This window comes from Pteropus medius, unplaced genomic scaffold (assembly GCF_902729225.1).
Source record: "Pteropus medius unplaced genomic scaffold, Ma_sr-lr_union100, whole genome shotgun sequence".
Taxonomy (NCBI): domain Eukaryota; kingdom Metazoa; phylum Chordata; class Mammalia; order Chiroptera; family Pteropodidae; genus Pteropus; species Pteropus medius.
In genome coordinates, this window is record NW_024345601.1 from 12,195,864 (window position 1) to 12,209,841 (window position 13,978).

The window sequence follows — 13,978 nt, forward strand, 5'->3', positions numbered from 1 at the left end:
AGAAAGAAAGAAAGAAAGAAAGAAAGAAAGAAAGAAAGAAAGAAAGAAAGAAAGAAAAAGAAAAAGAAATCTTGAGGCATTTAGGGCATCAACAGTGGCTACCATGAAGATGAGGTGAAAGGAAATAATTCACAAATACATTTTGAGCTTCAGGCCACAGCAGACACATCTGGACATATTAAAATACCTGCAATGTTTTGGTGAATTGTAGGCACCTGGCAAAGTGGTCAGTTCTCTGACCAAGGAATGTGCCCCATTCCATGGGGTAAGTCCTCCAAGCTGAACGAAAGCAACCTCCTTCTCTGTAGATGAAGAATGTACAATGCACGGAGATTAAGAACTTTGTCCAAAATCTCACGTTGTCTGTGGCTGAACCATGGCTAAAGGTTACTTCGCTAGACTTCAGTGTAGAATTTCTTTTATGAGAGTGCTAGTTCACAAATTAGATGGCACATCAGAGTTAACTAGGGCTTTTCAAAGTCTTATTTCTAGCAATTCGCATTCAGGAGTGGGTGCAGGTCTTAGGAATCTGCATTTTATGGGATTCTGACATGGCAGGTAGAGAAGGATAAGTTGCCAGCAGCTAGTGGCAGATTCTCCTTTGTTGTCCACAAATAGGTGATTTCAAATAGTTAGAGAAATACCAGAAAGTTCAGTGGATTTCTTTTTTTTCCAGTGTGAGTTTGTTTTGGAGGTGTGGCTCAAATGAACTGGGACCAGAATTTTGAGACCAGCATTTTGCATCTGCAGTACATAGGAGAATAAAATGGTTCACTAGAAATGGTAAATAAATTTCAGACTTTTTTGATAGGTGTGTTCCTGAGTCACTGAGTTGAGAAGAATTCTGAGGTTATATCTAGGTTTAGTGGGAAAGAGTGTGCTGCAGCTGATGTATGATGTGTGCCACCAGGTTTAGCAATGAGGCGAGGTGGCCCACGTGTCAAGCAAAGGGTTTACCAGCAAAGGGAAAGCTTATCGGTTTTCTCTGGGTATGTGACAGTCCTCCCAAAAAAGAATTGTGGCTGAACAATTTCGATACGTGGAGCTCAAGGACAACAGAAATACGAAGCAACTTCCTCCCACAACAGAATTATCTTTGTATTTTACTGCCATGAGATTATCTCAATAGTTTAATAATAAATATCATGGCATCCTGGGAAGGTCGTTTTCCTGTTTTCTTTTGCCATGTATGAATTATTAATAAACTTTTAATAGCTAAATTTCTCATTTTTAAACCAGAAAGAGTAATATTATGGCATTATCTCTCTCTGTGTGTGTGTACAATGTAAGGCTTAGTTTTCATGCCCATTTTTGGCTCTCTGTATGACTGGTGTTGAAGACTGCATGAAATGTCCTGTGGTTAAGGGCACAACCACATAAATGTGAACATTTGCAGGCAGTTGCCTGATGGATGCTCTGGTTGTCTTCATTCAATGTTTTAAAGGCTTGTGAGCGTGACTTCTGAAGCCAGTCTAGGGGGATTTGAATCCCGGCTCTGTCATGTTTTAACTGCACAAGCCTTGGGCAAGTTACTTACCCTCTTTGGGATTCAGTCTCATTATCTGTAAAATAGGGGTAATCATAATAATATTTACTCTTAAGAGCACCTGGGTTTGTGGTGAGGGTTACATGAGTTTATGCTTGGAACGCTGCTTGGGACATAATAAATATTAGCTGTTGTCACGCTTATGTCGTGCTTGGTTATTGATACCTCTCTGGCTACCTTATAGGAGAGCTCTATGTAGCAGGTGTAACAATCAAGGATGGATTTGTAAATTTTGTAAATAGCCTTTCATTTTGTCTAATTTATATAGAAACATTTCTTGGAGAAAATGAATACATTAGATTTAGAAATATTTCTACAAAAAAAAAGAAATAATGCATCGACAAGTTTGGGAACTATTATCTAGTACCTGGAAGAAAGATAATAAAGTATTGTTAGAGCTCAAATATGACTGGAAGGGCAGAGATGAAACAATGCTCCAGGAAAGTCACCTGCAAATCAGAGTTGTCACAGCAAATGAGGTACTAAATACATTGACTAAAGAGATGCTCCCTTTAGTTAGAAGAGAAATAGCAATGAAACAGAATAAATTCTTTTCTCTTCCACTGATCCTCGGAAATGTGAGAAAGACTATGTGCCAAATGATGGCAGCATTCATTGAATGTCTATTTCCTAATGAAACAGAATCGCGAGCCGGTAAATGTAATATGAATTTACTGAGAACAAACTAAAAATATCGACAGTTATAAAATCGGTTACTTCAAAAGAAGGTCTCTCTCCACAGATGCATTAACAAATGATCATACTTAACTACTTATAAATTCCTCAAGCTGAAATTTGGTCATGACCAAACTGCTTTTTTAAGATTTAGTAATAGAAGTTACTAAATTACAAGAATTAGTGAATTGAAGCATGTGTTTCGAATTAGTTGGACAAAGGAAATTAGTAACCTGGGAAAGACTTTCAATAATAAGGAGTAAAAAAGGGGCTTGAGAGCCAGATTAGAACAGGTTCTATTGGTTTATAGTTGAGGAAACCAGCTTAGGTCATTGAAATGAAAAAGAAGACTATTGCACAAATGCTAGTTTAAGCAATGGTGGTCAATACTACAGAGTCTTCAGACATTAATTCCATGGATGAGAATTTTAGTTTCTTGAATTTTAATTCAATATAGATTAAAAATTTTCATTTTCAATCTCTTTAAATTTAATAACTACATGAAAAACCAATATCCCCATATTTGATATAAACGTGTCTGACTCTGGTCCTTTGTCATGAAACATAAAAAGTTCAGTCAAAATTACCTTTTCTTTGTGTAGCTCAGCAATAAGTGCAGGCTATTTTGAAATAGGAAAATATTTGCCAATATTAACGAACAGGGGAAACCAATGGGAAGAGAATGGAAGGAACATTTTGTGGTCTGAGTTCTGTCTAAGTGCAGAGTGGCAGAATAGAATTTACAGCTGTCCCTCTACAGGCTCCAATGTGCACGAAACTAGTTATTTTAGTATGGCAAAACTGACTATAAATTTGCATGCAACAGAAGGAGCTAATGAAGGAGGATTCGAAAAGTGGCCCACTAAAAAGAGACATGTATTATGTAAAAGAAGTGTTTCACTGCATCGTAAAAAGAGGAGTCCTTAATTGAAAAATCCTACTACAGCATGAAAATAGATTTCGCAAGTCCAGTGGATTATTTTAATGTAAATGAGATTTAAATGAATGAATTCCATCGCATTCAGATGAAAACATGCCATCTAATATACAACATAATCGAAGAACACCATTAACAATGTCATATAATTTTACATTGGATGAACAATTATTAAACATGCCCTACTTGGGAAAAGGACTCCCTACTGAATGTCTTAAATACTTACGAATCCACGTGATTCTCAAAGGAAAGAAGAATCGGAAACGGTGAAGTCTTAAATGCACACTCAGCGATTGCTTCTATCACCTCCTAAAAATGAGAACACATGCACATTCAATATGCCAGAATTCTAACGTGTAGATTTTTTCTTTGGGGTTACATCCATTATGTGGCTATCTTTCTCATTCATAAAATTGTCTCAAATGGTCTGAAATGGCTGGAAGGGATTGTGAAAGCTGCTGGACTATAAATTTTCTGACTCTTAGCAAGGTATTGAAAAGAAAAATGAATTTTGGTGGAGGGGGCGATGCAACTGTGAAGAAGAATGGTTCTTCTATTTGCTAATTATGTCTACTTTTTAAAATAATGAAATAAATCTAATTATATTATTAAAATGTTAGACAACAAGAGAAGGCAAACACTTTTACTCATAAACTCATGCTTTGAACCAAACCACTGTTGGCACTTGGTTATATTACCCCTAGCTTGTTTTTCATGTATTTGTATAAGTACTCTTTGTATTTTCAAACATTTTTATGAGATTTAATTTACCCATTTAAAGTGTACAATTACATGATTTTCAGTATATTCACAGAGTTGTGCAAAAATCATCCGAACCTAAATTAGGACATTTTCACCCCCCGCCCCCCAAAGAAATCATGTACCCATTAGCAGTCACTCCCCATTCCCCCACTCCCACTCCACACACCCAGCCCTAGGCAACCACTAATCTACTTCTGTCTTCATAGATATGTGTATTCCAAACATTTCATATAAAAGAACCATATGAACGATATGTGGCCTTTTATGTCTGACATCTTTCATGTAGCATACTTCCATTCATCAATGCTGTAACATGTATCTGTACTTCATTCCTCAAGCTGTATTTTAAAAAAGTGTATGTCATAAGCTTTAATATCTGTATAAAATTCTAGGGAGTAGCAGTATCATAATTGATTTAACCATTACCCAATTGTGGGACATATTTTAAAAGTTATCATTCAAGTAATTGTACAAAGCACATCTTCATTTTTTCCTAATATTTGAATTATTCTGGGAATAAATTCTCAGAAGAGGAATTATTGAATTAAAGAATATGAATACTTTTGAAGTCTCCTGTGTGTCTCCAAATTCTTATCTTTGATTGCCTAGAATAATGTATGAAGAACCAGATTTCAATGCTATTCACCAGCTTTGGGCATTATTTTTTCAAAATGTTTTTCTTATTGAACTGGTATTAAAGTACAATCTCATTACTTTTAATTATATCACTGTCAGTACTATTGTGGTTTCACATACTCAAACATTTGTTTTTAGTTGCATTTATTCTTTTCGTATTCTCTTTTCAAGTAGGAATGTCTACTCTCATTCCTTATGTCTAAGCCTTTCCCTCTACCTTCTCTACCTTCTTTAAACAATGCATAGCTTTCCTTATATCCAAGCCAGAAAGCTATTTCCCTGTCCCCAGAGTATAAATAAGGCTTTCTAATTCTGTGCTACATTTGCAAGAAAGATTTGCCTGCATGGAGCAAAAGCATCGCTCTCATCATTTTTTAGAAATGAATTCACAGATTGCCTTTCATACATCATCAGTTTAACTTTTATAATAGTTGATGCCATCAAAAATGAGCGCACTATAAATAGCGAGCTACACCAAGGTTTTAAATTCTTTATTTGATTTTTTTTTTTTTTTGAGCACAGGCTTTGGATTCAAACAGACTTGTGTTTGAGTCCTACTTCTTAGCCTTCCAAGCTGTGTGACTTTGGGAAAAATCACTTAATGCCTCTGTGCATTGGCTTACTGACTTGTAAAGTGGGGGTGATAAACTTCATTCCACAAGCCTATTGTGAGAAGGCATTGAGAGAAGATAAAGAACCCAGCTCATGAGGGGCATATATTCTCAAATCAACTACAATTTCTTACCTTGCTGGTGACTCCCTCCCCACTTACCCTAAAACTTACCTCTAGGCTCTTACTAATACAAACAAGAGCTACCATTAAATGAGCATTTATTGTGTTCCAAACGCATATCTTATTTCAGGCTATAAGCATTCCAGAAGAAAAATAATATCAATCATTTAACAGATTATAAAATGGAGGCTCAGAGATATTAACCAATTTGCCAAAGATCACAGAGAGAAGTACCTAGTAAACCCTATGAAAGTTTGTCTGACTCTAGAGTTTATGCTCTGAACCTTTGCAGTAACTTCCATGCAGCTAATGAGCTTAACCACATAAGATCAGAGCCCTTGAATAATTGAGAATGGATATCAAAAAGGAAGTGAGTGATAAGTGGATGAAAAGGGGAAGGGAGTATATTTTGTTTATTTAATAAATTGGCTCTATTGTGTCAGCTAAGGGCAAAACACATTAGAGTGATTCTTGACTTCTCTGTCTTTTATATCTTTTGATTCATCAGCAATCCTCCCCAAAATATATCCAGAATATAACCACATCTCAGCACTCATACCTCTGTCATCCTAATTAAAAAACCTTTGCAATAACTATTGTGGTAGATTTTATCATCATTTCTATATTTCACTACCTCTTTCTCTGAGATCTGTCAATATTAGGCATGGCCATTTGTTGGTTTTACCCAGTGAAATATGTGTAAAAATGGCATGTTCTGCTGCTGCACAGTCTTCAAGAGCCATCATGTGGTTCTGCCATTTCTCTTTCCCCTCTCTCACAAACCCAGCGATATCACAGATTGGGACTATTCTCTTCATATGGACTGCAGACAGTATCAGTCAGAGCAACAGCTAATGTCAAACCTAAGTGAGAAATAAACCTTTGTGGTTCTAAATCACTGAGATTCTGGAGTTTTTTGTTATTGCAGCAAAACCTAGCAAAGGCTGACTGATAGAGCCTTTTAACTGCTTTCCTGGCTCTTATGTTTGCCTCATGTATTATATACCACAGCCAGAGTGATTGCTCCTAAACATGAATCAGATGATTTCACTTCTTTGGAGTAAAATTTTTTCATTGGCCTTCTATTTCACAGAGTGAAATACAGATTCTTTATCAGATCTGGCACCTGCTATCATTTCCTTTTCCTGTTCACTATTGCTTACCCTGATACAGTTTACCAGCCTTCTCTTGCTTTTCCTTGAATACACTAATTTCATCTCTTTGTTCATCTTTTTCATGTCTATGTTTATCTTTGTTGCTTTTGTTAGAAATACTCTTATCTGAAAGCAAAGCTTACTTCCGTAATGGGGGTTCTGTGTCTCTGCTCAAATGTCATGTAATCAAAGTCCTTCTCCCACCTTACTGCTGAAAATGGCCTACCTACTTCTCCTGCTTCTCCTTTTTCCTGCCTCTAGTGTTGTGCACTTCTGGTCTTGTGCACTTAAATGAAGACCTATGCTTGCAGTGGAGACTCCAAGCTCACATGCCATAGCCTTCTCAGCTCCCAATGGGTCCCTAATTTGCCACACAGTTTGGGCTTCTGGTCTCTTCTTAGAGGTGAAGTAGATGCTAGGGGTTCTGTGTGGAGGGCACCCACAGCCTCTACCACAGCAGCCTTACAAATGACTTAATTCAACAACCCCTGCCTTCACCCTGACTTAAGAATGCCTTGCATAAATAATATCACAACCATTATATTTATAGAGAGAAGCTGAATTGTGAATTCTTAAATTTCAATTATAATATCAGTAGCTAAAATTTATAGCGTACTCACTGCGTGCCATGCACTGTTATAAGCAACGTTTGTATGTTAAGTAGTATCCTTAAATGCTGGCAACAACCCTAGGGAGGTGCTCCATTTTGCTCATAAGAAAGGGGCTCTGACTGGTAAGGGTGCTTCTCCAAGGTTTGCAGCCAGTGAATGGGAGAGCTGATATTAGAACCCTGGCGTCAGCTCCAGAGCTGCTTTCTTACCCTCTACAGTCCCTTTTCTCTCTTTTCCTCCCATGCTCTCTCTCCTCCCTCTCTCCTTCTCTACCATAAATTTAGCCACCAGCTTGGGAGAAACCTATTTGAATCTTTAAAACCAAAGAAAATGGTTACTGAATTTTATCTAATAATTTTAGTGGGGAGCACCTGAAAACTCCAGAAGTTCCACTGTAGGATTTTTTTTTAAATGCCTTTATGATATTTTGCATAGTACCCATAATCCTTCAGGATGAGAAAAATAGTTACAAGTTTTAAGTTTCTTTCTTTCATATTTTGTTCTTTCATTAGTGGACACTGGAATGTGAAAGCACCCTACTGTGCAATTACTCCTTATTAAGCCAAAATCATTTTTCAGAGACTGTTAACACTGGATTCAATAATCTATAAACCATATGGCTCAATTACTAACCTCCAGTGGGAAAAACTGCCCTTGAAATCCTTTATCCTTGACAGACAACAGCAGGGTGTATTTGATATCCATTTTATGTGAGCATTTATGGAGCAGTTAAACTGCATCCTAAATTATTATTTCTCCCAGAGAATGAAGGTTTATTTTCAGAAATGCTCCATTTAACCACATACTCAAATTTAATATATTTTCACCATATATGTTATCACATTATACAGTTTTCCATCTTAAACGACTGCTGGTTACAAGGAGCTACAGGAAGGGAGAAAAAGGAGCCATTTGAAGATGGGGTGGGTGGGTGGGTGTCCACTGTTCGGAGGAAGGAGACCAAGTGGGAGCAGAGATAATGAAGACTGAGTGGCGAATTACTATGTCATGGCCATAGAACTGCTAAAGCTATGAGGCAAATAAAGAGAGGAGCAGCTAAACGGGATTAATAATAAATAAATCCAGAGTGCAAAATAAAAAGCCCTCCAGAAAGAGAGTGAATTACAGCATGTCCTCTTTCTCAGAACATAACCTTTTATTTTGGTCCATACAATAAATAAGAGGTAAATGCCAATAGGAACTTTAGCTTTGGGGGATATATCGCACAGAAGCTTTCTCCATTATATAGACCAAGAGCAGATAAACGATGTGACATAAAAATGACAAACTTCTGTAGTTAGTTTATTTTGCTGCTGCAATACATGCTGTGGAAATAGAATATTGTCTAAGTACACCATGAAGGTCAGGTATAAATATATGGAGAGTTAGGAGAATCTTTTCAGTGCCCTCCAATATATTATACATGGAATTTCACACGTGAAAATAAAGACAAGATTCATTTATCTGATAAACAGAAGCAAGAAAAACTAAAAATGAAAGCTATGCTGTAATTTGTGTATTTGCTCTGGAATGAGAAAAATCATTTAAAAATAAAAAAGACATCTATTGAGCACCCACTATATGCCAGATTCTTTTCAAAGTGCTTGAGACAGATCAGAGAACAAAATAAAGATCCCTGTCTTTTGGAGCTTGCATGCTAGTAGAAGTAGACAGACAATAAACAAGGAACATAATAATTAAGTAAATTAAGCAGAATAGTAGAAAGTGATAAGTGCTAGTTGAGAAACAGAAAAAGTAAAGAGATGGGGGATTGTATCAGGAGTGTGGGAGTGGGCGTGGTGGCTGGTTATAGTATTAAATAGAGTGGTCCCAGTAAGACTCATTGAGAAGGTGGCTTTTGAGAAAGTCTTCAAGAAAGTAAGAGGCGAACCATGCAGATACCTGGGGGAAGAGCATTCCAGGCAGCCTTGACCTGTGACTAGGCTGTGAGCAGGAGTGGGGTGCGGGGTGGGGGGGCTGCCTACCATTGTCAAGGAACAGCAAGGAGGCCAGCTGAGTTGTAGCTGAGTGAGTGAGAGGGTAATTGGGGGAAACTTGTCCCTCCTTTCTCTTCTTATCCTTTCTTACAAAGTCACTGTACACAGCGGTTTCCAGAAAAGCAGACCACACGCTGATAACTATGCAGAGCAGGACCGGGCCTAGGCAAGTGAGGTATCTAAATGCGAAATTTAGAGACACCATTCTCAGGTGACAACTCTGTATTTACATGACACTGAGAATAAGCGCCTCCCTAAATTTTTCAAGCAAGGTGCCTCCCTTGCTTCACCCTAGACCTAATCCTGATGTAGAGAATTCTTGCTCTGTTTATTTGTCCACAAAATAGGTTGGCATTTCTACTCCCCACCCTCATCGTTGCCTCCACTACTGCCCATATCTCTGCAAGAATGCTCTATCTTGCAAAATGTACATTAGCAAGGAGCATGGCTGGACAAACTGACCAACAGGGTAGATGGGTTTCCTGCCCATATCCCCAACACTGGATGGGAGAGAGAAGCAGCAGTATTCTGGGCTAGATCTAGTCTCTTAGTCTCTAAATCTGTCAGCAAGTATGTAGATGTGGTTGAGAAGTTGTGCTTCTAGAGCCCAGGAATAGATATTCAATCAGTTTGTGGCTCTGGGATCACAAATGTGATTGAAGAACCACTTGTACTGTTGAGTACATAGGGAGAGTCACTCTGAGCTAACTCGATCACCAAAGCCAAAAAGCCAATGCTTCACATAAAATAAAATAAATATGTCTTAGAAGATGCTTGGCATTTATACACATCTCACTCTCCACTCCTCCCCCCATAAATCCCTGCAAAGGAACTCAAAGATTATAGATTATAGATTTAGGATTATAAAATTTTAAGAAAATATAATTGCCCCTCACGCGAATTGAGGGGATAGTTGACAAGGGGGTGGGTGGGTCCTCCTGGCACTGGGTCAGAGTACAAGGCCATCAGTCTCTTAGCTCAGTAATGGCTCTATCAGGATGTGCTGTCTCCCTACTTCACCAGTGGTATAATAATTAACTGCTTACCCTGTGCCAATCATCTCAATCTATCAGCAGACAGATGAACCTGAATTGCACTCACCTCATACCAGGGTTATCTGTCCTCGACTTTTTCTTAAACAGCCCAACCAGTTTAGGCTTGGTACCTTAGGTATCTAATAAAGGACAATGGCAGGAGCTAGGAGGGTGACAAACTATGGAAATGAAATAAAAACCTATCGATTTTCCATTAAAGAAAATCAAAAGACCTTAAGAGTGCTCAATTTCTGGAGCAGATACAAAGATCCTGATCAGAATTAAGGTCAACCCCATATTAAACTTTGTTGTAAAATTTAGTGAAGGGCGCTATTTTTCTCTAATTATTGTATCGTAGCTTAAATTTAAGAAATCATGATAAGTCAAACTCTCTAGACACAACAATACTAAACATGCTTTAAGGTGCTAATGATATTACTTCTGAACATGTTTTTATTGCTGTCAAGCACGGTACCTTTGATCAAGAAATCCACTTACCTCAACTAAAACCTGGATATCCCTTAAAAATCTTTCTTTTTTCACTGTTCCCTCAAGTAATAGCTGTTTATTTTATCACATTGCAAGTGCCTCAGGGCAAAATGCTGGAGATGGGGAATTATTTGCTATCAATGCTACTTCTGAAATAGTACTTTTCACACTTCTTATTTTAAAAAACAAACAAACAAATATCCAGTCCTCGTGAAGCAGCCAAACACAATTTAACCACTTCCTCATATCTGCCATCTACTGAGCTCTCCTTTATTCAGCAAAGACTTTGGCAAGTGGCTCATGGTTGGCTTCTTCATCCAAAGTTTCGTTACCAATCTTGGTGATGGTAACATCTATATTAAGAGGCCCAATATTCTGGCCTCTTAGCACTCAATGGCTCTGTCCCACTCTACCTTAGCTACCCAAATACTTGGGCTCTGTTTCTTTGGCTGATTAGGGCAAGAGTTAGTGACCCAGAGCCAGTTTTTCCCAGAGACCCAGGTAATTCAGGTAATGGGGCTCATACCATGGGACTTGTGCTCTAGAGGTTGCCTTCTGGTCCTTCTCTGCTAATTCTCTTCGAAAGAGGTGAGAAACCTTAGTCAGCCAAAAAAACACGTCCCCTAAAGCCCACATATCCTCTTTCTAGATTACTTTGTAGGGTACCTAGGACTTCAGAGTTTCCCACTCAAATGCCCCCAAGCTCCTGAGGATGGCTCCTTACAGGGGTATAAGCAGAACTTGGTTATTTGGGGTTGGATGTCCATATAAATGAATGTGAGGCCCTTTAGGGTGTATGATGGATGCCATGGATGGAACGAGAAGGGAGAGGACCAAACACACCCTCATTCCTGACTAATAAGAGTGGTTACTGGTTTTATATAAATTGCAGCTTTAGTCCTGCTTCTTAGATAGGACTTATTAAGATACCCAATCATAAGATTATTTCTGTTTCAACAGCATCTAATCTATAGAAAAATCTTACTTCCTTGAGCCTCCCCCACCATCACCTAATACAAGCTCAAATCTTGTAAGTTCTTTCTAACACATTTTTACTGAGACACCACAGCTCCCCATGACATGTGTGTTCTTTCCTTTCATAAGCCGATAAACCCAACTTTAACTACAGGTGTTTTCCTAGGAGTCTTTGACCTGTAGGTATCAATGTGCCAAATGCTGGCATATATTAGTCAATATTCCATTCCATATATTACTATATAATATTCCATTCTGTGAATAGTAATCATTAATATCATTATTATCATCATAAAAGCAAACAAGCTAGAGATACATGCAATATTATAGATGAATCTCCTAAACGTTGTGGACTCAAAAAGCAAGACACAAAATAATGCATAGTACGGTATGAATCCATTTATATTAAGTTAAAAAAGGGTGGAACTACATTGTTTAGGGCTATACATAAACTAATACAGCTCTAAAGAAAAGCAAAGGGGTGATCACTGTAATGGTTGAGAAGGTGGTCATGTCTGGGGGTACAGGCTTCATTCTCATAGGCATGGGTGCACAGAGTGTTTCTGGGGTGCTAGTAAGTTCCTAAATGGTTAGTTACATAGGCGTACATTTTATATCCATTAGGTAAACTGTGCAGATAAGTTGTATATATTCTTTGTTATGTGTGTTATACTTCTGAATGACTAAGAGTGCTAAATAGACAAATAAATTGATATTTCTTTTCATAAGACAGTTTCTTTATATTTGGTTAGCATGAATCCAGTCACCTGATGCCGATTGCCCATGGATAAACTGCTAACTTTTAAGCTAAATGTTAACTGTGCCATTCCTCTTTGGAATGGCAAAGATGATCAATGGCTTATGGACTTAATTATAACCACTGTGACTTTCTACCTTAGGAGGCGTTACCCTATAGGGTCCAGTCTCCCCAGCTACCTCTCTTAGCCAATTCATTTACTCCACCTTGAAGGATATTTCGGTGGTCATGGTGAAGCCATGGGTGATGACTGGCTCCTCTTCTGCAGTCCGTCCTTTCCAGCAGTCCAGCTCTACACAGCGACAACCAGACAGGAGGACTTGGCGATACATCTCCACAGAAGAGTTTCCAGCCAGCTGGCCAGCTGTAAAACACCAACAAAAAGGACCCCAGAATCCCATGAAGCCAGAAAGACACTGGTGGCTTCCTAGAAAAGTTTTTCAACAAAGGCAAACAAAGGGTTTAAGAGCTCGAATAGTTGTTTTCAGCCTTCCTTCTACCTCAACATACCAGAAGGTAGAGGGACAATCACAAATGTAATTGTGACTCCTTAGCAGTGGTTTGGCAGAAGAGAGAACATCAGAAAGAAAGCACTGTAACAATAACAATAATTCATGTTTAGTAACTACTTACCATGTGCCAATTATAGTTCTTTGAACCTTAATTGTTTTACTACATTTAACCTTCACAAAAATCTCTGGTATAACGACTTAAAAAAAAAATACTTATTTTCAGATAGTGAAAATGACATCGATTATTTCATTCACCTAAGTTTCCAAAGCTGGTAAGTGGAGGATCGAGGATTATAACTTCAAAACTTAGTCTTTTAATTCTGACTGACTTTCTATGAGGGAGTACTGTTGACAGGTTATTTTATTATGCAAGTCAACCCCTCTGTCATATTTTTCCAAGGCACAAATGCTTAGAAAAGATAAACATTTTCTTTTTAAAAGTGCTCTTTTATAGGAATAAATTTTAAATTTGACAAAAGAAGTGAAAAACTTATAATCTAATAATTATAAAACATTGTTAAAAAAATTAAAGACAACCTAAATAGATGAAAAAACATCCCATGTTCATGGAGTGTAAGACTTAATATTTTTAAGATAGTACTACTCCCTAAATTGATGTAAAGTTCAATTCCAAGGATTCTAATAACATAATTTTGTGATCAAATGTCTAGACCTTTCTGCAATTTGATCTCTGGCTCTGCTCAAATGATTAAGCTGTTTTGCAGTTTGAACTCTGACGACATGGTGAACTGTATTCCCTTTATTGTCTATTTCCACGAAACTTGTTTAACCAATTTATTTTGTAGACTCCAGGGGAAACTGAGGTCTTGGCCCATGCCTTGTGACCATCCCCACTATGTCTTATGACCCCAGCCTTGGCCATAGCTCGTGACTCTACCCACTGACTGTGAGTCAACAGAAACTGGAGATGACTTGTAGCCCTGACCAATCTTTATCCAGCTTGTACACACAGTTTGACTCTTTGCCCTTACCAATCCACTGCAAGAGGGGCTCTCTGTGGTTCCTGCCCTTAAATACTCAGCTCTACCCTCCCCTCTTTGGAATGTACTTTTGGTCTATGCTGAATGCCACAAATCCCTGCCTTGAAAAGCATGTATGCATAAAACTCTCTTTTGCCTCTCAGAAGGATCTTCTGGAAT

General features: G+C 38.0%; 1 protein-coding gene across 1 annotated transcript in view; it reads right to left on the reverse strand.

Annotated features, from left to right (window-relative positions):
* PLCB1 (phospholipase C beta 1) overlaps window positions 1-13,978 on the reverse strand; it is a 411,190-nt gene that overhangs the window by 138,624 nt on the left and 258,588 nt on the right. Inside the window, 2 exon segments of the mRNA XM_039874578.1 lie at window positions 3,385-3,467; window positions 12,513-12,670. Coding sequence (XP_039730512.1) covers window positions 3,385-3,467; window positions 12,513-12,670 — 241 coding nt within the window.